This window comes from Acanthochromis polyacanthus, chromosome 5 (assembly GCF_021347895.1).
Source record: "Acanthochromis polyacanthus isolate Apoly-LR-REF ecotype Palm Island chromosome 5, KAUST_Apoly_ChrSc, whole genome shotgun sequence".
Taxonomy (NCBI): domain Eukaryota; kingdom Metazoa; phylum Chordata; class Actinopteri; family Pomacentridae; genus Acanthochromis; species Acanthochromis polyacanthus.
The window spans coordinates 32,854,070-32,877,411 of record NC_067117.1 but is presented as its reverse complement, the minus strand read 5'-3'; the positions used below and the strand labels follow the sequence as shown (position 1 = coordinate 32,877,411).

The following is a 23,342-nucleotide window of genomic DNA, read 5'->3' as shown; positions in this document are numbered from 1 at the left end:
TTCTGTTTCCATACAGATGCAGAAGTTAATACTGCAGTGAAAAATGAGCCCACAGTGAGGAAAAATGTGGCAAGGTGTCATTTCAGAGCTGCTGTAGCATCATTTGGCCACAAGGGCGCTCTGCTGTCCACGTGATGGTTCTGCTCTAACAGCTGTTCTGGGTCCCTCAGTGAGCAGTGTGAGTCGGTCGGTCTGATTTTTACCTGTTTCTGCTGTCGGCTGCAGCTGATGCTTGGTTCTGACTCAGCATGTTGAGTCCAGTTACAGCCAGACTCTGGACCGGAGTCAGAGTCACGGTGGGAGAGACTCCCACACCGACGGCAGCTCCAGAGTCGAGCAGAAAACCTGCAGACAGCCGACTGCACACAACACAGCAAGACAACACAACAGTTAGACTGAGAAAGTCAGTTAAGCTGTGAGAAGTACTACTAGTGTTACTACAAGTCCTGCTGCTGAAACTGTGATCACAGGAGCTACTCAGGTGGAATTTCTACTACAAAGATTAAAAACAAAATTGTAGAGTGTATTATATTAGAAGTTCTTATTTTTTCAGAGTTTTTTCTTTAAAAATTTGCACATTAATGGATCTGGTATCATCATCAGTTGTTTTAATTTTATCATCCTCCAGACCTGCCAGAGGATTTGAAAGCTACATTCATAAAATCACACCATTTACCAGAGCCGGAAACTGTAAAAACAAAGAGAATTTTCAGATTTTTAACTTTCCAACAGTCCTCATGATGTTACTTTGGACTTGCCTTTTTAATACGTATCCAAATTGCAGTTTAACGATGTGCTATTTCATAAAAATCACTTCATTCATTGCAGGTTTGTCGTTTCAAAAAGTTCTCCAAAAATCGAGTGTTGGTTTAAATCAGATTGTTAAAAATTGTTTGTTCCTTGGTGCAATCATGAAGGCACAGATAACTCAACTGCACCTGAATAATGTCAGCGTAAAAGCAGAAAGTCAAACATCCTGTATGTTAGAGCGCACAGCTTGATGGATTTACTCATTAACTGGACCAAATCTTCTGTCTGTGATCCACTGCATTATTTTCCTTCTTCTAATATTACACTGCATCCTTGTCCAGGTTGTCATGGTTACCGTACAGGGCGTTTACCTGGATGTCAGGTGGGCTTCAGTCACTGACAGCAGGTGAGAGAGGCCGAGGCTGCTGGGAGATAAAGGCTGCTGCAGTAACAACCCCAGCAGGACGCCACCTGGAGGACAACAAAAAGTCCAAATTAGACCATTTATCAGACATGAGCTCATCAGTTTGGACATTTGGAAGCTGCAGTCATTTTGGAAATGCTTATGTCATTTCAGACACATTTTTAGTGCTTTTTGGCAAAATGATTGGGCATATTTTTGTTGTTTTTATCACATTTTGAGAAATTTGGGCCATTTTTTGTCAATTTTTGTTAGACATTTGATAATTGCTGAATCAATTAGGACAAGTTTTTGTCATCTTGGACAAATTAGAAGTCATTCCAAAAACATTAGTCATTTCAGACCCATTCTTAGTACTTTTGGACAAAAACTGAATATTACTGTAAGTAAGTAAGTAAATTTTATTTATATAGCACCTTTCACAGACAGAGACCCACAAAGTGCTTCACAGCATGAATAAAAACAACAATTAAATACACATAAATAGTCAACACTAAAAATGAGATCATAACAGCCCCAGAAACTAAGCAAAAGCTTGAGCAAACAAGAAGGTTTTAAGTTGTGTTTTAAAAGCGTTAACAGACGCAACTGAGCGGAGAGAGAGCGGGAGATCATTCCAAAGCCTGGGAGCAACAGCCTGGTATGATCGGGCTCCTCTGGTCTTAAACCGAGTACGTGGCACCTTTAACAGATTCTGATCTGCAGACCTTAAAGCCCTCGCAGGGGAGTAAGGCTGGAGCAGGTCACAAATATAAGAAGGAGCTTGACCATGCAAGGCCCGAAAGGTTAGAACCAAAATCTTAAAGTTAACTCTATAAGAAACTGGCAGCCAGTGAAGCTCCTTTAAAATGGGAGATATGCGAGTCCGCCTGTTTGTGCAGGTCAAAATTCTCGCCGCAGAGTTTTGCACAAGTTGCAGCCTCAAAAGCTCCCTCTTGTTCAGACATGAAAACAAGCTGTTACAGTAGTCTAAACGTGATGAAACAAAAGCATGAATAATGAGCTCCAAATCATTACATGGTCATATTTTTGTTGTTTAAATTACATTTTGAGTGATTTTGACCATGTTTTTAGTAATTTCAGACCATTTTTGAGTCACATTAGATAATTGTTGAATCAATTCGGACACATCTGTGATTTTGGACAAATTTTGAGTCATTTTGGACAAATGTGAAGTTATTATAAAAATGTTTGTGTCATTTTGGACATATTTTTAGTCTTTTGGGCTTTTGTTGTTTGAACAATGTTTTAGTAATTACAGACAACTTTGGAGTTCCCTTGGACAAGTTTTTGTCATTTGGGCCAATAATTGTCACTTTGACAAGAAAAGTTTTCTTCTTTTCTTCAACATCCCTGTGGTTGTGCAGCCCTAATCTGACCAGGACATGACTGACCTCTGTGCTGTCGATGAGCAGGTATGACGGACATAAAGTGGTCTGGACGAGACACTTCTGGTCTGTCAGCAGATCTGCTGCTGGACGTGGTTCTGTCTGCTGCACCACAGATACAAACATGCAGATTATTTACATTATTTATGAGCAGACATTCAGGACACCTACGTCCTCCTAAACACATGGAACTTGTTTGTTTGACCACCATCATCATTAGACTCACCATGTCTCCGTGTCTTCAACGGTGTGGTTCTGGACGATATTTGAGCCCCAAACATTTCCTTGGTGATGAAACCGTTTCCTGTCGGAGAAGGCGAGCTGCTCCCAGGATTCATCGGTACTTTAGGGCTAAGAGCACAGAAAAAGAAAGAACAGCTTAATTAGAGACGAGCAGATGACTGTCAGGGGTCATTATGACTAATAAGTAAGGCTGGGCCTCAAACATGTTACAAAAAATAAGACATTTAATCACAGCTTTCTTGGTTTCCTAATTTCTGACACTCTGCTAACACTGATGAACACTCCAGCCCTGTAGGTGGCGCTAATGATGATAGTAGCAGAAATTAGACTATTTTATGCAATTGAGCTCCGGGCCGACACAACATATGTTATCTTTGACAATCTTGGTACTGCAAACGGTGTAGCCATCCCATAATAGACCACTGTTCAAGTCACTGCAAGTGCTCGAGTTAACAAAAAGTCTTAAAATGTTCAATACAATCCTTATAATTGGAGTTGGCAGTAATCTGTGAATGTAGCAGATGGATGAAAAATGCAGATTAATACACAGTGTTGTGAGAAGGTATTTGCCCCCTTTTCAATTTCCTTTTTTTTTTTTTTTTTTTTAATATTTCCACAACTTAAATGTTTAAGACCATCAAACTATTTTAAATATTAGACAAAGATAAGCAAAGGAAAGACAAAATCCAGTTTTTAAATGATGAGTTAATGTTTTAAGGGAAAAAGCTCTCCAAACCTATCTGGCCCTATGTGAAAAAGTAACTGCCCCCCTTGTTAAATCATGAATTGCCTGTGGCTAATCACAAGAGAGCAAGTTCAATTTCAAAGCTAACGTTAGCTACGACAGTCCTGGTGTATCGCTAACAGTGTAGCCATCCAATAATAGACCACTTTTGAAGACATGAAAAGACACAGCTTGAGTTTGCAAAAAGTCCTAAAATGTTGAATATAATCGCTATAATTTCACTTTGAGTTTGCAGTAATCTATGAATGTAGTACACAGATGAAAAATGCAGATAAATATAAATGAAACAAACTTTTTTGTTGTTTAAGTTCACATATATGTTTATTTATTGATTCAGTCATCAGTCAACATTTATTTGAACTAAAAAACTTTGTTTATTGTGTCAAATATTGACAAAAATGCAAAGTACAAAGTGTCTAATTAGGTAGATTATTTTTGAATTGCGTCCCACCACTAGTATATATATATATATAAAAGAAACTTTAAATATTAGATAAGGGGTAGCTTCACCTTCACCTCCATTTGTCTAAAGATTCAGTAAACATTTAATTCAATGACAAAACAGAAGCAAAACTACAAAGGTGAACTTCACAAACTTTAACTTTGTGACTGCCTCAAAGATATTCAGTTTGTTTCCATAATAATCAACCAGGAAATGGATGAAGTTTGTGATAATAAAATACATATAACATTTAACCAAATATCAGATGGTGAGGATGACCGACCTGTTTCTGGGAAGTGGTGAGGACGTTGCTTTGTTTCTCTCTGAACTGTGCAGTTTGGTCTTCATTTCGTTAATCTCTGCTTCTTTAAACTGCAGCTCAGACTGCAGAGATTGAACCTGAGCACAGAAAACACAACTATGTTAATCTGAGGATCAAGTTAGGGCTGCACAGTGTTAGGAAAAAAATGTTCAGTTTATCTGCAGTATGAGAAAAATACAGAAATTTTCACGAAATGACCTGAGTAACTCTATTTTCTAAAGAATTAATCAATCTAGATTGATTAAGAGTGTTTTTGTACAAAGAGCATCTTTGTAGAAACTGTAAAGTAACTGAAAAAAACACCAAGAAAGCAATTTGGAATTTTTTTCATGTGGGAAATCATTTTTAGCTCATTAACTCTGATACAAATGCCTAATGCAAATACCGATGGCTAATGCTAATAGTGAAGGCTAATGCTAATACTGATGGCTAATGCTAAAAGTGATGACAAATGTCAATACTGATGGACAATGCTAATAGTGATGGCTAATGCTGATGGCTTATGCTATGACTGACAGCTAATATTAATATTGATGGCTAATGCTAATAGTGATGGTTAATGCTCCTAGTGACGTGTAATGCTATTAGTGACATGCAATGCTACTAGTTACATGTAGTGCTAATAGTGATGGTTAATGCTAATACTCACAGCTAATATTAATACTGACAACTAATGCTAATACTGATGGCTAATGCTAACAGTGACGACTAATGCTAATACCGATAACTAATGCAAATATTGATGGTTAATACCATGACTGACAGCTAATATTAATACTGATGGCTAATGGTAACAGTGACGAGTAATGCTAATACCGATGACTAATGCTAATATTGACGGCTAATGCCATGACTGACAGCTAATATTAATACTGATGGCTAATGCTAATGGTGACAATTAATGCCAATACTAATGGCTAATATTAATAGTGGTACCTAATATTAAGACTAAGGGGCTAATTTAATTACTGGTGGCTAATGATAACAGTGTCGACTTAACCGTGTCGAATAATGCCAATACTGACGCCTAATACCAATATTGATGGCTAATGCTAATAGTGACGTACAATGTCAGTAATGATGGCTAATGCTAATACCGAGAGCTAATGTGAATACTTCAGTATTTGTCTGGTAACTTCATAGTAAACTTAAAGGTAAAATGAGGAAAATACATCCAAGAATTCACAGAAGTCATACTGGTTTTTAAGAAAGACGTTGTGAACAGAAACTTGAAGTTGTTTCCTGCAGTGTGCTGTATATGTGTGCCTGTGTTTTTTAGCTCCTGACCTTCCTGTTGAGCTCCTTCTCCCTGTCGCTGTGTTCCTTCAGCTTCTGAGTGTCCAGCAGCATCTGGTTCTGTCTCTGAGCCTCCTTCTCCTGCTGAGCTGCTTTCAAAGAGTCTCTCAGGACCTGGATCTCTCCGTTCTTGAGGAAAATCTCCTCCTCCACCTCCTTCAGCTGATAACACACAAGAAAAACACTCACTTAAATCTGACCAAACCGTTGAACAGACACAGACTGCAAAAACAAAAAGAATTTTCAGATTCTTAAGTTTGTCGTGGTTCTTAAACAAATCTAAGCTTTAAAAAAGAATTTCTTCATTATCACCTTATTTTACGCGTCTCACATTGTCTAACTTGCAAACATATTTATTGGTGCAATGTTTTGGTGTTAGACCTTCATCAGGCAAACAGTATTTGACAGTTAGTGTGCAGGAGTCGATCTGAGCCCATAAAGAGAGTCTCACCTTCCTCTTCAGCTCTGCATGCTGAGCCTGCAGCAGACTGTAGGAGTCTTCTCTGTCTGACCCAGACTGCTGCTGTCTGTTGCCTGAACACACAAGACAACAGAGTCGACACAATAAATAACACCAGCTATAATAATGGCTTGACTTTCACTTTGTCATCTGCTTGTTTAAGATCGAACAGAGTTTAGGAACAAACTGAAATTTGTTTGTGAGATGAAATGAGAACGAAGCAAAACACACACAGAAACTGCTTAGGGTTGCATCACTGTTTAAATAAATAACAGTGTTTGGACAGAGACGTGATGCTTTCTGAACACCGACTGTGATATCTATGTTTCACTTTTACAGAAAACAAGTCAAACGAAAAGAAGCCTGGAAAGGTGAAAATCAATCTATGAACTGATTAATGGTTTGAAATATTATCAGAGAGAAATAATCAAGATGAGAATGCCACTTGCCAGTGGGATTAAATCTATAAATAAACACATTTGTGTAAATATGAGCAGATTTCAGAGTTCTGTTCAGTTCTGGACTCACCCAGAGGCTCCCTGCTTGGTATCCCGGCGTTCAATCTGTTGAACTCAACTGAGTTCTCTCTGCTCTGATTGGCTGTGGTTCTGCTCAGAGGTTTGCTCTGCACTGCAGAAAACGTCCGGGTCGACCCGCGGGCTGCCTCCGTCGGTTTGGTACTGGATTTAGACGCCATCTGCGCCCCTGGAGCAGCTGAGGTGACGGCCTGCGAGGCAATGATGTCGATTTCATCCAAGACATCCTGAGTGAAGATGTCGTCATCTCCAAAAGGGTCATCAAAAGCCACTGCTGTCACCCCATCCTGGTTCGGGCCTCGGAGGCGCTTCATGGGGGGACAGTTCATGCTGTGAGAGTGAAGACACATCAGAGCTTTGACCTGTGAACAACTGTTGGCTTACCCTCTGTTGGTGCATCATTATAGCCCCATTTACCAAGCCTCTCAGACTACAAATTGTTCAAATTGTTATGCAGAGGTGTAAATGACTTTTTTCTCCACTAATATTTAGGAGCCTGCAAAATCCTGCAATGAAATCCCACAATATAAGTTCATTTCTCTATCACACAGAGAGATTATCCAAAGTGTTTTAAGGCAAATATAAAAATGCAAGAGATAAAATACAAAATCCAGCACAGAAAACAACTACAAAGACAGTACAGGCAACCTGAATAAAGTGGGCATTATTACATTATTATTATAATTTAAACTTATTGACTAAAACTGCAAAGAAGACAGAAGAATAAAACTACAAAGACAAAAGATGAAGTGGACAATAAAGTAGAAAAAAAGCAATTCAAAATACAGACAAGTTTAATAAAAGTACTACCAATTTAGACCTGATTTTATAAAATGAAACTGAGAATCAAACCGAGGAAGTTGCAGGAAAGTTATTGTTTATAACAAGAAATTTCCATGAATGAGGCCCTTCAGGGCTGTGATAACAGTGTAAGTTTGCTTTTTTCTCTAAAATACCAATGCAAGCAAATGTCATTAATAATTCCATCATCCATAGTTTGTACGTAAAACATCAACTTGTAGCTGATTATCAGCTACAAGTATGTCAAGTGTGCAGTTTATGAGCTAAATGTGGGTTAAAAAAAACAGTGTGGTCCAGTTTACTGCAAACCACTGAGACTGAACTGTGTGGTTCCTTTTTTAAACTCCAGGTACCACCTGTTAACACAAGTTTCTCTGGGTTTTCTGTGTTACCTGGCCTCTCTGTGCTGTTGCAGTCGCTCCTGGTGGCTGTCAGCTAAGCTAGCGCTAACTAGCTGTGATTCCAATGGAGAGTTAGCCTGCTAAGCTAACGAGGCTCCCACCTTCACAACAGTAGATAAATATCCTGCAACAGTTGATTAAAAATGACGTTAGAGGTTTGAGATAACAGCGCTTCTTCACCTGATGTCCCTGCTCTAAATTACCCAGATAAATAAGCCGTTAAATTGCGAAAAAGTGGACAAACTAAACGAACTTCAAGCTTTTGAGACCAAAGAGAATCGCTCAACCCGCTCCGGGACTGCTGCCAATCTGACCAATCGCAGCGCCGCTCGAGGAATCCGGCCAATCACAGCGCTGGTCGGACTCCCGGATATACGTCATTGCCCGGAACCAATCACTGTCGCCCATTTGCGGAAGTGGGTTATGTACAGGTCCCCTTTGGAGACAAACTATATAAAACGCGCGAAGAAAAAGAAACTGGAATGGGGATCTGTTTGATTAGCGAGGAAGTTATAAAACAACAAACACTCACAAATAAAATGCCTAAAGTAAAATTAAATAAAAATAAGTTTTGCTGGTCAAAAAAAAAAAACAATAAAGTGCACAGATCTCATAGCAAAAAGTTCTACAATGTGCTTTCTCTTTGACAATGTTTTATAGACCTTTTCGCAATGACATCAGAATCTGGGACACGTGACCACACCTTCCTTAGCAACGCACGCCGCCATTAAAAGAGGGGGACACAAAGTCCTTAGCAACCGCGATTTGACCACCGAAACCACGCGGTTTTGACCCGGAGAAAAATGTCTGATCATGAATGGTCAATGTAAAGTAACTCATGAATGTATCTGTATATAAATAAGCTGCTGATCCACGTCTTTTCCCTACACTGCTGTGCGTCAGGATGAATGAATAGGTAGGAATAGATAATAGATAAGATTTAGACAACAAATGTAACCGCATATATTCTTCATATAAAACACATACCTGTCAACCACTTTCCGCTGGAAGGAGCCGGTGTCGCCAGAAACCTCCGAGTCGTCAGCTCCTGTGTCTGTACCCGGATGGCGTGGTTTCAGCGGGTGGGTCTGTCTAAGACGGCCCAGTTCAGCACATAGATCCAAGAGTACTGCTCTAAGGAATCTGAATGGGCTTATTAGCCAGACATCGTCAATGGCCAGGAAATCCCCGTGATCTCTAAAATCTCTCTCCATTCTTAATGTGATCTTCCAGCAATGCCAGCGCATACATTGTGCCACATTACGCACGGCTGTCACCCGCTATTTATCCGCTTGATCAGCGATTGGACTGATTGTCACATGCCTTTTCCAAATTAGTAATCAATCAGTGCCACTCACCGCTCTATATCATTTGAAGATGGAAGTTTGATATATGAACATAGTTCTACAAATACAGTCGTAGGCCGAATGGCGCACTATATGAACATCTACAACAATGAGGGTTTATGATTATCTGGCTCTACAAGTCTAATATGTGATAACAATAAGGGTTTGAGATCAATCCGGCTTCAATTCATCACTTCACCCTCCGGCACTGCCGTTCCCTCTGTCTCCAAAATGCGCTTAAGCAAGCATCAAAGTTGGTGCACCGGTGCGCACATTCTCACGCCAAGTTTGTTTTTAGAAATCACAACGAACACAGCATACGCCACTTTCTACAGTTGTGTAGGTAGTGATTTACGTCACTTTCTAGCCCTGTTTTGTGCGTAAGCAAGCATTTTGACTGTGTCCATCGTTGTTAATCCGCCTCAATGCTTTGAGCCATAAAGTCCTTTTCTGGTCCTTTTCAGTCGGAATTCTGTAAAAGGAAATGTTCTTGTTGCTCCACGAGTGAGAACTACAGCCAAAAACAGCGCAGGTTTTGGGCATATCTGCTTTTGGTCATTAAAATCGGGTGGGAAAGGTGGGAAAGTACTGGTCGTCAAGGCAATAGCATACCCTCCTTAAAATGGCGGTATCGCGTTGCTAGGGGCGGTAACCGGCAGTGACGTTCGATGATGACGTTTCGGAAAAAGGTCTATAGAAGAATGTTCTTTAATATGTTTGTTTAACAACATTAATCTAACGTAGGCAGAATGTTCCACCTTTGTTAATGAATCACATTGCAGGAGCTTCTAACAAAAAACATCTTGGGCCTTGATATCTGAAAAACATCTTTTGAATTTTGGTTTAAGAACGTTTCTCATTTTGCAATCGTAGAACATCATCTGTGTTCCTGACAAGTTCCTCTTAACATTGATGACAGGACATTATATTAACTTTGTCAAACGGAACATTTTCTTAAAACATTCTATAAAAATAATAGATAATTTTAGCCAGTGTTCTGGAAACATTCCCTGCCAGTTCTATCAGAATTTACACTCTCTTCTGGTCTCTTGTGAAGTAAATACGCCCACATCCCAGCTGTTATTTTTGTCTTTGGGTTGACTTTTGATGCTCAGGTGACCAAACCTGTGAAGTCTTGTTTTTCTCACCTGAAGCAGCTCGCCTAGATCAGAGCATTCCTCTCTGCTGCAGACTTAGAAAAGGTCATTCATGCTTTTACATCCAGACTGGACTATTTATTGCATTTTATTCTGGTATCAGCAAGTAAAACGTCCAAACACTGCAGTCAATTCAAAAATGCTGCTGCTGTTGTGTCAAATAAAGCATAAAACCTTCAGGTATAAGATTAGAAGTGTCAAAGGCCGCACACACATGAGAAGAGCAGTATGTGTGTGCAGAGCAGAATGCTGACTGCATTGTGTGTGTATGAACAGGCAGTCTGGGCAGACTGCCAACAGCTGGAGGGCTCAAGGTCAGGTGTGATGGGAGATTCTTGTTTGTAGGACTTCTGTATTCATAGAAGGATGAGATGCCCTGGCGTTAACTTAATAACACCTGTTGTTGTCTTTGATGTACCTTACATAAAGATGCAGAGGGTGATGATTGGAGGGGCACGGAGCCAGGATGAGAGGAATCACCTTAGAGCGACACTCGAACTTTACCACCATTTAGACACCCTTAAGGAAGGATTAAGGAAGGTAATAGTGACAGATTTACGAGTTTTATGATAAAAGAAGGGTGGCCTTGAGGTGTAGAGAACTACACACACCAGGGCAAAACAGTATAAAAGACCGGGCATCAGAGGGCAGAGCCAGATGGTCCCGGAGCATCTCATCGGTGTTTGGACCGTGTGCACATGGAATAAACACTTTTATTTTTGAATCTGAAGAATGCTCCAAGACTCTTCTGTTTTTTATTTGTGAGACTGCTGCAACTATTATTTTTAACGGTGTATATTTTTCACTGATTGGAACCTAAAACTGAGACAGAAGACTTAATCTGAGAAGACAATGTATTTACGACACTGCCAGGTTTTAACACACATCAACCACACACTAGTTAGAGTTTTAGGACAGATTTTTAACATTTTACTGCTTGAATGATCATTAAAACTCCTGCTGATATCTGTCGAGTTCTCTTTTAAATTTTCAAACTTTTTTTTTTTTTACTTTTGCAGAATAAATTCAGGGAAAATTAATTAAATAATTATAAATTTATGGCTTTTCAATGTTTTTTGTAATCGTATTAATATTACTTAATGTGTTTTAAAAAATATGGGAAAAAACAATTTTAAACAACTTAAAATGTATATAATATTATTTTATGCAATTATAATGGTAGACAGGTACATTCACAGTCTTTTTTTGTGTTTTTATTTATTTCAAAATTATAAGAAAAAACTATTAAAAAGGAGGGGAAATTCAGTAGTATTATATAATAGTACTTATTTTACACAATTATAATGAGCTTAGTCATTTGGAAAATTTAATTTTGTGCTCAGACACTGTAAAATAATGAATGACAATTTGGAATAATGCAGATTTTTATGGTTCTCTTGCATCTGGAAGAACCAAACTGAAGATTTAATGTAATTTTTGGTTTACTATAGTGCAACACTTTGACATGGTGATGGTGATTTTAAAACTTTGGCTGAATAAATCAAGAAAAAAAATGTAAAAATAGTTGCAAATTTATGGCTATTTTACATTACACAGGTAAATAAACAGTCTAACTTTATATTTTTATTAATATTCTTTTATGTGTTTTAAAAATATGATTTTTTAACGGGGAACATCTTAAAATGTTTATAATATAATTTATCTTATACAGTTATAATGGAAGACAGGTGTTGTCACAGTCTATTTTGCACTTCTGTTAATATCATTTAATTTATTCCAAAAATAAACTGTTAAAATTCAGTAGAATTACACAATATTACTTATTTTTACACAATTATAATGAGCTTAATTGTTTGAAAAGTCAATTTTATGGTCAGACACTGTAAAACAATAAATGATCATTTGAAAAAATGCAGATTTTTGATGTCATCTTGTATCTTGAAGGACCAAGCCAATAAATCAGTAGAGGTTCTGGTTCAACTAGAGCAACATTTAGACAGAACCACAACAGACTGACCCTCTTTTTGCTATTACGTGACACAAACAGCTGTATAAGACCAAGTGTGATTTTAAACCTTTGGCTCAAGATGAATCAAGCAAAATTCAACATCAAGATTAGACCAACAAAAAGGTTTTATCACCATTGTTTTCGTCATTTAAGAAGCTGCTGCTGAGGCAGATTTTAGTGGGTGAGGAGGCCAACATGAACGCTAAAACAATTTTAAAAATTGGAATGAGAACGTGTTAATTAAATGACGCCCTTGTAATGAAAGCCTGCTGTGTCAGCGTGTAATCTGACTCTAGCTGTCAGTTTTTTTTCTATCTGCATCCTTCTGTTAGGTGTCTGAACATGTGAACTCCTGAGTGTAGCGTCTCCTCATAGAGCAGCTTCTTGCGGCTTCTCAGCAACAGCAAGTGTGTTTTCCATTTTTAGCCACAGACAGGTCTGTGTGTCGCAGCTGAGGCCGACTCTGACACATGCTCTCTCTCTCTCTCTCTCTCTCTCTCTCCGCCTCCATACTTCAGCACATCATCATCATCATCATCATCATCATCATCATCCTCATCCTCCACTAACATCTGCATCACCAGTAGAACCAGCTGCAGGTCTCCTCTTGCACAGTTTCATCTCCAGATTTAACAAGGCAGCACATATTTGGCAGGCCAGCCGGTTGCCATAACGACCAGCAGTCAGAGCAGGGTCAGTGGGATCGAATCAGACAAGATGAAGCTGTCGTAGACGCGTGTGCGTTTCGCCACAGGATGGTGGATGCTTTCTGACTTCTGTGCAGATTTTTCTTCTCCTCTCGGGAGACGCCGTCGGCCTATCAGAGCTGCTCTTTCGGTGCGGCAGGAGAAGATGTGATGTTTTATTGACAGATTAAAGCCTTCTGGGAGCCACCGGGTTCACATTCTGCAGCTCAGGAATTAAACCTCCTGAGACAGGCCTCACTGTAGAAATAAAAATGTAAAAAAAATATATATATATTACTGCAGCTGGGTCATCAATAAAGTACTGTAAAAATAACAGCAAATGACTAGTGAAAATTTACAGTGTATTTCCACAATTAAAATACACTTGTCTTCAGAAATATGCGCAAGTTCCTGTGTATTCTTTGCTGTTTTAATGTTTACATCAGAATCAGAATCTACAATAAAGTATGTCCACGACATACAAGGGATTTATTAAATAAATAAATAAAAATAAAAAAAGCATTTACAGATATTTACATGTATGAAAACAATATATAAGCACAGTAGGGCAAAATGATACTTGCAATGTGTGAAAACAAGGAAATTATCTATTTACAAAATTAACTATTAACTATTTAATTTATATTTTGTAGATTTAAAAAATTATGAAAAAAATCTTTTTTTAAACATGTGCACATTATTTACAGTTTGGAGTGTTGTAGCAGTCAACATGTTCAGTATTTTTGCTTTTTTTGCTTTTTGATCTGTAATTTACAGATGAACACATACAAAATTGTGAAACACGGTAACATTTTTTTCTATTTAAGCCAATAATGTGCTTTTTTTTTAAATTAACAGAAAATATCTGAAAGGATTTTTCTTTATTTTTTCAAAACTGTTCGAAATAGTGTCAGTTCACAATCAAAGACCGTTAAAGAAATAATTTTCACTTATAATTAAACAGATTTTTATCGTGGATATTTACTATTCTGGCCTTTTTTCAAGTTTAGGTGAAAACTTATACTTTTTCTTTGTGATTTTACTAATTAGTGTCTCCATTTTGACTGTTAAAGCTGTTAAAATGTGCACATTCAACAGAGTACTGCATCTCCCAGCATGCACCTGCCGGGGGATCCTGGCTGAGCAGGTAGAAGATGGATGGTGTGTTTCCTCGGCTGCTGCAGCAGAAGCTCCATCCACAGAGGAAGACGTCCGCAGGGAGAACGCCACCTCCGATTGGCCGACAGCCGCTGAAAGGCCACCAATCAGGCTGCGTCCTGGCTGTGTGTCTGCGTGTTTCCCTTCTCCATCCCACCGTGTCAGCCTGCGCATCTTTCCCTGTTTGCAGCGCTGCATGCAAGACTCTGTGTGTGTGTGTGTGTGTGTGTGTGTTGGTGTGTGCGCGAGTGGATGCTGAAACCTGGAGCTGTGGAGGAATCGGAGGGTCGAGGGCAGAAAACAGAAGGACCGGGGCAGAAAAAGACAGAAAGAGGGAATAAAGGAGGAGAGGACGGATGCTGAGGAGAGAGCGATAGTGAAAGGACCAGAGAGGCTGCTCGGAGGAGGAGGAGGAGGAGGAGGAGGAGGAAGAAGAGGAGATCTGCTGAAGGAAGCAGCGAGCAACATCGTCGATTTTCACAGCATCCCGGGCAGCTGTCCTCTGTTGCCGTGACGATGGGCTGCTGGCTCTCTGGACCGTGGATGGGCGACCAGACGGTGAGATCCGCCTCGAGAGACGCTGCTCTCATTGCATGAAGATGTTCATGTGCAGATGCAAAATGGCATCTTGGTTTCCCTCCTGCAGGACTCTAGATTAGTGATGATAATGAGGATGATGATGAGGATGAGGATGAGGAAGGACCTAATTTAAATCTGACTCTGTTTGAGGTTTTATTTCTGTTTCTCTTCTTGCAGAGGTGTAGATGTTTTTCTCGTTGTGCACCAGAACGTGGTTGATATTCGTCATCTCCATCTCCTTCTGCACACACACACACACCCACACACACACACACGTACACACAGGTGCCATTTTGTGCTGCTCGGCTCCTGCTGTGTGTGTGTTCGCCTGGATGTAGCAGAGGGTGACTCATGGTTGTGATGATGTGCTGGAGTTAACAATACTGTTCATGCGTCTAATTCGAAGGCTGCCGAGCTGCTGCTGCTGTGTGTGTGTGTGTGTGTGTGTGTGTGTGTGTGTGTGTTTGTGAGGCTCGTGCTGCTCGTAGGTGTTAACCCTTCACTGCAACCAGGAACACCACGTCCACATTTCTCACGTTGGATGTAAATCGCCATGATTGGCCCGTCCGTGTGCCACATCATAATAAATCCACAGAGTGTCCTTTTGGTTCGTTTGCGTAAAACCGACCAGCAGTGTGTAGCGTGCATGCAGCGTAAAATGTAAGGTGTTGTTAAAATGGCAGCGTGCAAACCAGATTTTGATTGCGGAGTCGATGGATGCTGGTTTCCCCACAGAGGAGCGATTCAGTTTGTTGCTTCCATGAAGTTTTTATGACAGACGGAGATAGAATCCTGTGGCAGAAGCTCACATTTTATAACTTTTAGCTGAAACACTGGATCTAAAATTCTCCATGATGCAGCTGAACAGCATCTTGTCTTACACCAGCTACACAAGAATTTGATCCAGTGTCTCTGCAGAAACTGAAAAACCAATAGTGGTCCGGCTTTTTATAGCTCCCGCCCACTCACTGCTTCCAGGTGAACCAATCAGAATGAACAGCTGGTTTATTTACGTTCTACGGCTGCTTCTGCTAAATTCTAAAATGTCTGAACCACGAACTAAATTCACCAAATGATCTGTTGTAAGAGTGAACATATGAGTCTCCATGCACTGACAGCATCTGAGGAATTGAACAGCCAGTGGATTACTGCTATTATTAAACCCTATTCACACAGAACTGGCATTACCTGGGAATCTCTGGAAATTTGTGAATTAAGACAAATTAGGTCTGCATTTCTTGCAGTGCATTCACATGGGATCAGCGAAATCTGTGTTCTACTCAAATTTACTGCCATTAAAGTGTCTGATCAGGCATTCTGGAGTTACTGGAATTAAATGACAACAGGTGTTACATCGATTGTGTGATCCATCAGATTATGCGACCTGAATAGTTTCTGCAGTGTTGCCATTTTCACTTAGTGTAAATGTACAGTGTGGCACATTTTGACAGCCGTTATTCAAAACCTGTGAGTCTATGAAAGCGTGGCGATGGGGGGAAAACCTGTAGTGTCGGCCTTGGTGTGTGTGTGCCACATAATCCGATGGGTCATGCAAGAAAAAAAAAGACACTAGTCGTGCGAATAAACATGAAAAACATTACAAGATAGATAGATAGATAGATAGATAGATAGATAGATAGATAGATAGATAAATACTTTATTAATCCCGAAGGAAATTGGGATTACAAGCCTATGTTGTAAAGCTGTTGTTAGGGTATCATTAGGTTTAAGCACAAAAACCACTTGGGTAGGTTTATGGAAAGCTTGTGGTTTGGGTTAAAATGATCACTTTTTTTTTTTTAACTTCTTTTTATTGTTTTAACAAAGGAAATACAACATTATTGTGCAAATAGAACAATTAAATACATTATGATGAAATAAATCAAAAATAACCCCATTCCACCCTTTCCCTTTGGTACCTTTCCCCTACACAAAACAAAACAAATAAACCATAAAAAGGATGTGGGACAAGCCAGGCATACATAGCCCAAGTGCACATAAAGAGTTAAACAAAATAACTCATAATCTTAAGAACAAAAAATAAAATTCTTCTTAGCATATTCTGTGGTGTGACCTTAGAGAATCAAGTTATAGAAATCACTCCAAACAACAGCTCAATCTAGTGTAAGTGTAAATTGTGTGCTGTTAATCAGGACAAAAAATGGATTCCAGATCTTACTGAACTTTTCTGATTGTCCATTAATCGGCAACCTAATTTTTTCAAGTTTTACAAAGTGTAAGACATCCCTGAGCCACCGCATGTGTGTGGGAGGGAGAGTAGATTTCCATCTTAATAGAATTAGCCTCCGGGCAAGAAGAGTAGCAAAGGCCAAGGTGTCCTTCTGTGAGGAGGAGAGGCTGAGTGGGGGCAATGGAACTCCAAAAATAGCTATGAACGGACATGGTGGAATCAATACACCTATAATTATCGATAACGTGGAGAAGATTTCTTGCCAAAATTTAGAAAGAAGTGGGCATTGCCAGAACATATGAAAATAATTAGCAGGGGTATGATGGCAACGATCACAAGATGGTGACACATTCTTAAATATCTTTGCCATACGTTCTTTAGTATAGTGAGCACGGTGTAAAATTTTACATTGTATAAAACAGTGTTTGGCACAAATAGAGGATTTATGCACCCTACGTAAAGCCTCACCCCAGATGTTTCCAGAGATTTCCATTCCCAAGCGAGTTTCCCAAGTTCTTCTATAACTCTCCAAGGAGTCTGACCTAAGTTTGTGAATGTTAGAGTATATAGATGAAACAGCTCCTTTAAGGGATGAAAAAACAATCAGGAAGCTGTCAATATCAGAATCAGGAGGTAAGGCAGGGAAACATGCGTATGTCTTAGAAACGAAACTTCGCACTTGAAGATATCTGAAAAAATGATTTTTTGGCAAGGAAAATTTAGACACTAATTCCTGAAAGGAGGCAAATATCCCATCAATAAATAAATAAAATGATCACTTTTAATGTGGTATGTAGTCGTCATGGCAACAGTGGGCAGTGTTGTAACGGTAATGGGCCATCAGGGCATTTGTATCAAGGCTATTGAAAAACATGCGCAATGCATGCAGCTACACCAGTGGAGTAGTGGTTAGCACTTTTGCCTTGCAGCTAGAAGATCCCTGGTTCGAATCCTGGCCTGGGATCTTTCTGCATGGAGTTTGCATGTTCTCCCTGCTCATGTGTGGGTTTTCTCTGGGAACTCCGGCTTCCTCCCACAGTCCAAAAATATGCTGAGGTTAATTGGTTACTCTAAATTGTCCTTAGGTGTGATTGTTTGTCTGTATGTGTAGACTGGTGACCTGTCCAGGGTGTCCCCTGCCTTCACCCGAGTCAGCTGGGATCGGCTCCAACACCCCCCACGATAAAGCGGTGTATAGAGAATGGATGGATGCAGCTACACATGTCATCCATCTCAATATTCTCCCAAATTTCCCTCATCTTGTTGATTTCATTTTGCCGTTTCTGTGAATGGTCCATAGGCCTGTTTTGTATTGGCCTAGTCCTGCATTTGCACCTAATATGCGGTCAATAATTTCCACCGCAGCCTCCAGGATTAAAACCAGGAAAAAGGTACAAAAAATGCAAAGTAAAAGAAGTAAACAGCAAAAATGCCCTCAAACCTTGACATGCAAATTCACACGGGACTAGTATTATCCCAGGATGTCGGTGTGAAATATAGAAGGACAATTTGAAGGACAATTATTACTTTACCAAGTACCGACATGGCACATTCGCAAGGATTAAAATCACCGACCTCCTTCGTAATTATTACAAATGACCAGAGGTCCCTAAGTAATACTAAGCGAATTGGGCTTTAGTCCGCCAAGGAACACGGCGAAGTTATATGACGATCGTCGTACGTCTGTCTATTAACAAAATTACTCAAAAACAGACTAAAGGGTTTGGATGAAATTTTCAGGGAAGGTGGAGTACAACAAATCACGAAACCTTCGTCAAACGTCTACACTAGCTGTCATTGAACTAAAGCGAAGACAGATTCAGCAGATTATTTTTCACCTCAAATGGTTTCAGAAATACTTTCCACTGAACTGTTTTCCTAATAATAGAAAAAGTGTGCGCCATGTTGGTCCAATGCATCTACCGGACTGAAGGTCTGAAGGGCTGTCATGTGACCACCGAGTGGCCCACTAGTGACCCACCAAACGGGAGATATCCAGATGGGACACGTTTACATGCATACCTTTACTATGACGACAAGTGAACACATGATGGTGATCCGACTGCAAATCCACCACTGCAGATTTATCCTTCATAACTGATATCAGGAACAGCAGATTAAATCGTGAGGGTGTTTCCGAGTCGCATCAGTTCCTACCACCCGCTACATATGTAGGTCACACGATTTAGTATCCGAACATAATGTACACATGCATAACACATGCCTTTCATTTTGTTTGTGGTCCGTCTATATTAAACAGCCACATTCTGTGGTGCTGTGATTTCTCATCATCAATAACTAATAACAAAATGCTGCACTTCTAAAAAAAAAAAGCTGCATTTCTGACAATGCCATACGTGGGAATGCAAAGACTTGGCGGAGTACTGCGCTCTCTGAGGGCTTTTCTTGTTGATGATTGTCCGAACAACAATAGGAGAATTATTAGTGTTAGCAAGTTGTGTGCTAATGTGGCTAACGTTAGCTTTGATGGTCACAGGCCGGAGCTGTGCGGAAACTTTAAACCAGTAAACAAGGACTGGGTGTGTTACTGTGCTTTCATGTTTCCATCTGTTAGCTTCTCTCCTGCTCTCTGTGCTCACATAAACTGTTTTATTTAATACAGACAAATAAAAAATATTACATTTAACTTTATTGTCATTACATATGTAGCAAAATGCAGTTTGGCATCCAACCAGAAGTGCAAAAAGCAGCAGGTGCAATATTTACAAAATGTACAGAGATATGGAGGTGAATGAGACTTGACATATTACAGTGGGTACGGAAAGTATTCAGACCCCTTGACATTTTTCACTCTCTGTGTCATTGCAGCCATTTGCCAAAATCAAAAAAGTTTATTTTATTTCTCATGAATGTACACTCAACACTCCATCTTGACAGAAAAAAACAGAAATGTAGAAATTTTTGCAAATTTATTAAAAAAGAAAAACTGAAATATCACATGGTCAGAAGTATTCAGACCAGGGCCGGACTGGGAAAGAAATTCAGGCCGGGAGATTTCCAATCAGTCAGGCCACTTCCGCCACCGCAAGGGTTGTGTCACATGGGATAATGCACCAAAATTGTGTTTTTTTTCCTTCCAAAAATATGCCTTTTACAGTTATGTTATAGCAATTACAACACTACTAAACAGACAGTAAGTCTATTAAACACAACCATAATGACAGCTCCATACAGTCCAGTACTTTTCTCTTCTGTAATCTCTTCACTACCCTCACCAATTTTTCCAATGTTTTCCTTTCCTATTATTTATATAACATGTGGAATTAAAAATATATATATTATTTTGTCAGCAAATCATTTAGATGTCAGCTGGTCATAGCTAATAGTAAATGCAAACACCAATGTTCATTTTATAACTGAAAATTGTAAGTCAACTGCCTATCCTACCTGAAGAGGGGGTCTCAAAAGTTTTCAGGCTTCCTGCAACCCACCTGACACCTGTGGAGCTTATTTGAGGGTGCTCCATAATCTTCGCTCCTTCCACTCTCTGGCCTCACTCTCATATCACCGCTCTGCAGTGCATGCTTCCCCGTTCTCACTATGAAGGGGCGGGCCATAAAGCAACTAACCAATCATGGCACGATTCTTCTAAAAAAATGTCACTTTGACCAATCCCTATCCTTCTGACTTAGAGCTCAGAGCACTTGCTTTGTGTGAGTGACAGGAGGGTGGGTGTGTACTCTGTAAGGCTTCTAGCGCTGCTGTCTCTGGCCTGTCTGCCAAAAAGCCGATCAACTTTTTTCATTGGCCTGCCAGTCCGTGGCTGGCCTGTCCAGGCAGGCCAATAAGGAGGCAGGCCACCGGGAAAAGTCCCGCCTCTCCCGATTGCCAGTCTGGGCCTGATTCAGACCCTTTGGAGCGACATTCATATTTAACTCACATGCTGTCCATTTCTTCTGATCCTCCTCGAGATGGTTCTGCTTCTTTATTGGAGTCCAGCTGTGTTTAATTAAACTGATTGGACTTGATTAGGAAAGGCACACACCTGTCTATATAAGACCTTACAGCTCACAGTGCATTTCAGAGCAAATGAGAATCATGAGGTCAAAGGAACTGCCCAAGGAGCTCAGAGACAGAACTGTGGCAAGGCACAGATCTGGCCAAGGTTACAAAAGAATTTCTGCAGCACTCAAGGTTCCTTAGAGCTCAGTGGCCTCCATAATCCTCAAATGGAAGAAGTTTGGGACAACCACAACTCTTCCTAGACCTGGCCGTCCAGCCAAACTGAGCAATGGTGGGAGAAGAGCCTTGGTGAGAGAGGTAAAGAAGAACCCAAAGATCACTGTGGCTGAGCTCCAGAGATGCAGTCGGAAGATAGGAGAAAGTTCCACAAAGTCAACTATCACTGCAGCCCTCCACCAGTCGGGGCTTTATGGCAGAGTGGCCCGACGGAAGCCTCTCCTCAGTGCAAGACACATGAAAGCCTGCATAGAGTTTGCCAAAAAACACATGAAGGACTCCCAGACTATGAGAAATAAGATTCTCTGGTCTGATGAGACCAAGATTGAACTTTTTGGTGTTAATTCTAAGGGCTGGACCCGAATATCCCGAATATCCAAATATTTGTTCGCTATGGTGGTATCCGGATATAAATTTTGGTATCCGTGTTTTCCCTGCCCCCCCCCCCCACACACACACACACACTGCCCCCACCCCCCAGTCGGACGTTACCGGGTGGAAAGAATATGCGGCGTTACTGTCTTCCTTGCAACAGTTTCCATCATGGTGATTTGTCTGGTCTGTGGTCCGCTCGTTTCAGTCATTCTCCTGATATGCTTTGTGGTAGAAATGTCTTTGTCAATCGATTATATTTTTTTTGTATTCCACCACAATATTGCACGGGTGTAAAACAGTTAACCTTTGCGTTCATAAAGAACAGCAGGGAATTAATTGTTATTCCGTCCGCATCTCCAAACCAAAAACAAGGAAGTGAATTTGGTGAGGTATGTGCATTACGATGGCTATGATTGGTGGAATTCACAGGAGGCGGGCCAAAATTGTGTAAAAGTTGCGGTATTAGACAAAATTGCAAGGTCGTGTTTTGTACAATGTTGTGGTCAATTAGTCTCTGGATCCATTTCCTGTTTTGGTTGTTTTGTAACTTTTTCTACTTTCCTTGTGTCTGTGATTGTGACTTTTTGTGGCCATTTTGTGTTTCTTTTGGTTGTTTTCTAACTTTTCGGTTGTTCTTGTTTTCTTCATGGTTGTTTTGTGTCATTTTGGGGCCATTTTGTCATTTTCTGTCTCTGTGGTTGTTTTTCTATGTCCATTTGTGTTTCTTTATGGTCATTTTGTGATTCTTTATGACAGTTTTATCCCTTTTTGTGATTGTTTTGTATCTGTCTTCATTTTGTATCTCTTTGTGGTTGTTTTACATCTTTTTAGTGCTCGATTCGTGTTTCCTTGTGGTTGTTTTATATATTTGGGTAGTCATTTTGGCATTTGATTTGTTTGTCTTTGTGGTTGTTTCGTATCATTTTGTTGCAATTTCATAATTTTCTTTCTCTGTGGTTGTTTTTCTAAGACTCTAGTTGTGTTTATGGTCATTTTGTGTCTATTTGTAGTTGTTTTGTAGTCTTTTCTGGTTGTTTTGTATCTTTTGTTAGACATATCAGTTTGTGTTTCTTTGTGGTGGTTTTGTTTATGGTTGTTTTGTAACTTTTTCTGGTTGTTTTGTGTTTCTTTTGGTTGTTTCATTACTTTTGGCAGTTGTTTTGTAACTTTTTATGGTTGTTTTGTGTCTCTGTCATCATTTTGTATCTTTATGTCTTTTAAGTGCCCAATTAGTGTTTCCTTGTGGTGCTTTTGTACCTATTTATGACCGTTTCTTTGGGGTCATTTTTATAACTTTCTATTGCCACTTTGTTTTCATGTTGACATTTTGTGTCTCTTTGTGGTTGTTTTGTGTCTTTTTCGTGATTAAATTTTTTTTTTTGTGGTTGTTTTGTGTCCCTTTATCAGTTTTGGTGTCTTTTTGTGGTCATTAATTCCTGACATGGAGGCAGGATGGATCACGATTTGACAGCAGACTGTTGTTCACGTCATTTTTGCCAATACGTCACTTTAGCAGATTTATGTTAAAATGTTGTCTTGTCTGAAAAGGGTTTTCGTCTCTCGGGCTAACATCACACCTCTTCTCTGTCTCCTTGTTTTAGATGAGTGGGCGGAGTCTAGCACACCTGAGCCAGCGGGACGCGCTGCGGATCCTGGCAGCAAGTCAGCGTCCAATCACCTTACAGATAAAAGGAGGCCAGAGGGGGCGTGGCTCAGAGGTGGACAGGGCATCATGGGAGCCCCTCCCCCTCAACCTGCAGCACCTCAACCTGCCACTCCCTATGCGGGGGGCGGGGCTTAACACGTCTAGCCCCTCCTACCAAGACAGGTGCACACAGACAGGATATGATGACAATGAGACTGTTAGCTGACAAGG

General features: G+C 40.1%; 2 protein-coding genes across 4 annotated transcripts in view; one reads left to right on the top strand and one right to left on the bottom strand.

Moving 5' to 3' along the window:
- Positions 1–8,138, bottom strand: part of atrip (ATR interacting protein) — a 52,836-nt gene extending 44,698 nt beyond the window's left edge. For 2 of the 3 annotated variants that reach the window (XR_007941894.1, XM_051948141.1), the window contains exons 1-9: positions 7,797–8,138; positions 6,596–6,933; positions 6,059–6,141; positions 5,599–5,769; positions 4,273–4,388; positions 2,786–2,910; positions 2,566–2,664; positions 1,122–1,221; positions 204–359 (exon numbers count right to left, since the gene is read on the bottom strand). Coding sequence is in view for 2 of the 3 variants with exons in the window: in XM_051948141.1 (XP_051804101.1) it covers positions 204–359; positions 1,122–1,221; positions 2,566–2,664; positions 2,786–2,910; positions 4,273–4,388; positions 5,599–5,769; positions 6,059–6,141; positions 6,596–6,932 (1,187 nt within the window). In the remaining variant the exon portion in view is untranslated. The remainder of the gene's footprint in view (positions 1–203; positions 360–1,121; positions 1,222–2,565; positions 2,665–2,785; positions 2,911–4,272; positions 4,389–5,598; positions 5,770–6,058; positions 6,142–6,595; positions 6,934–7,796) is intronic. The other variant, XM_051948142.1, reaches the window with a different exon arrangement.
- A 5,966-nt stretch (positions 8,139–14,104) lies between these two features.
- Positions 14,105–23,342, top strand: part of LOC110964367 (uncharacterized) — a 25,059-nt gene continuing 15,821 nt past the window's right edge. The window contains exons 1-2 of the mRNA XM_022213073.2: positions 14,105–14,679; positions 23,068–23,294. Of these exons, the coding sequence (XP_022068765.1) occupies positions 14,638–14,679; positions 23,068–23,294 (269 nt within the window). The 5' untranslated portion in view covers positions 14,105–14,637. The remainder of the gene's footprint in view (positions 14,680–23,067; positions 23,295–23,342) is intronic.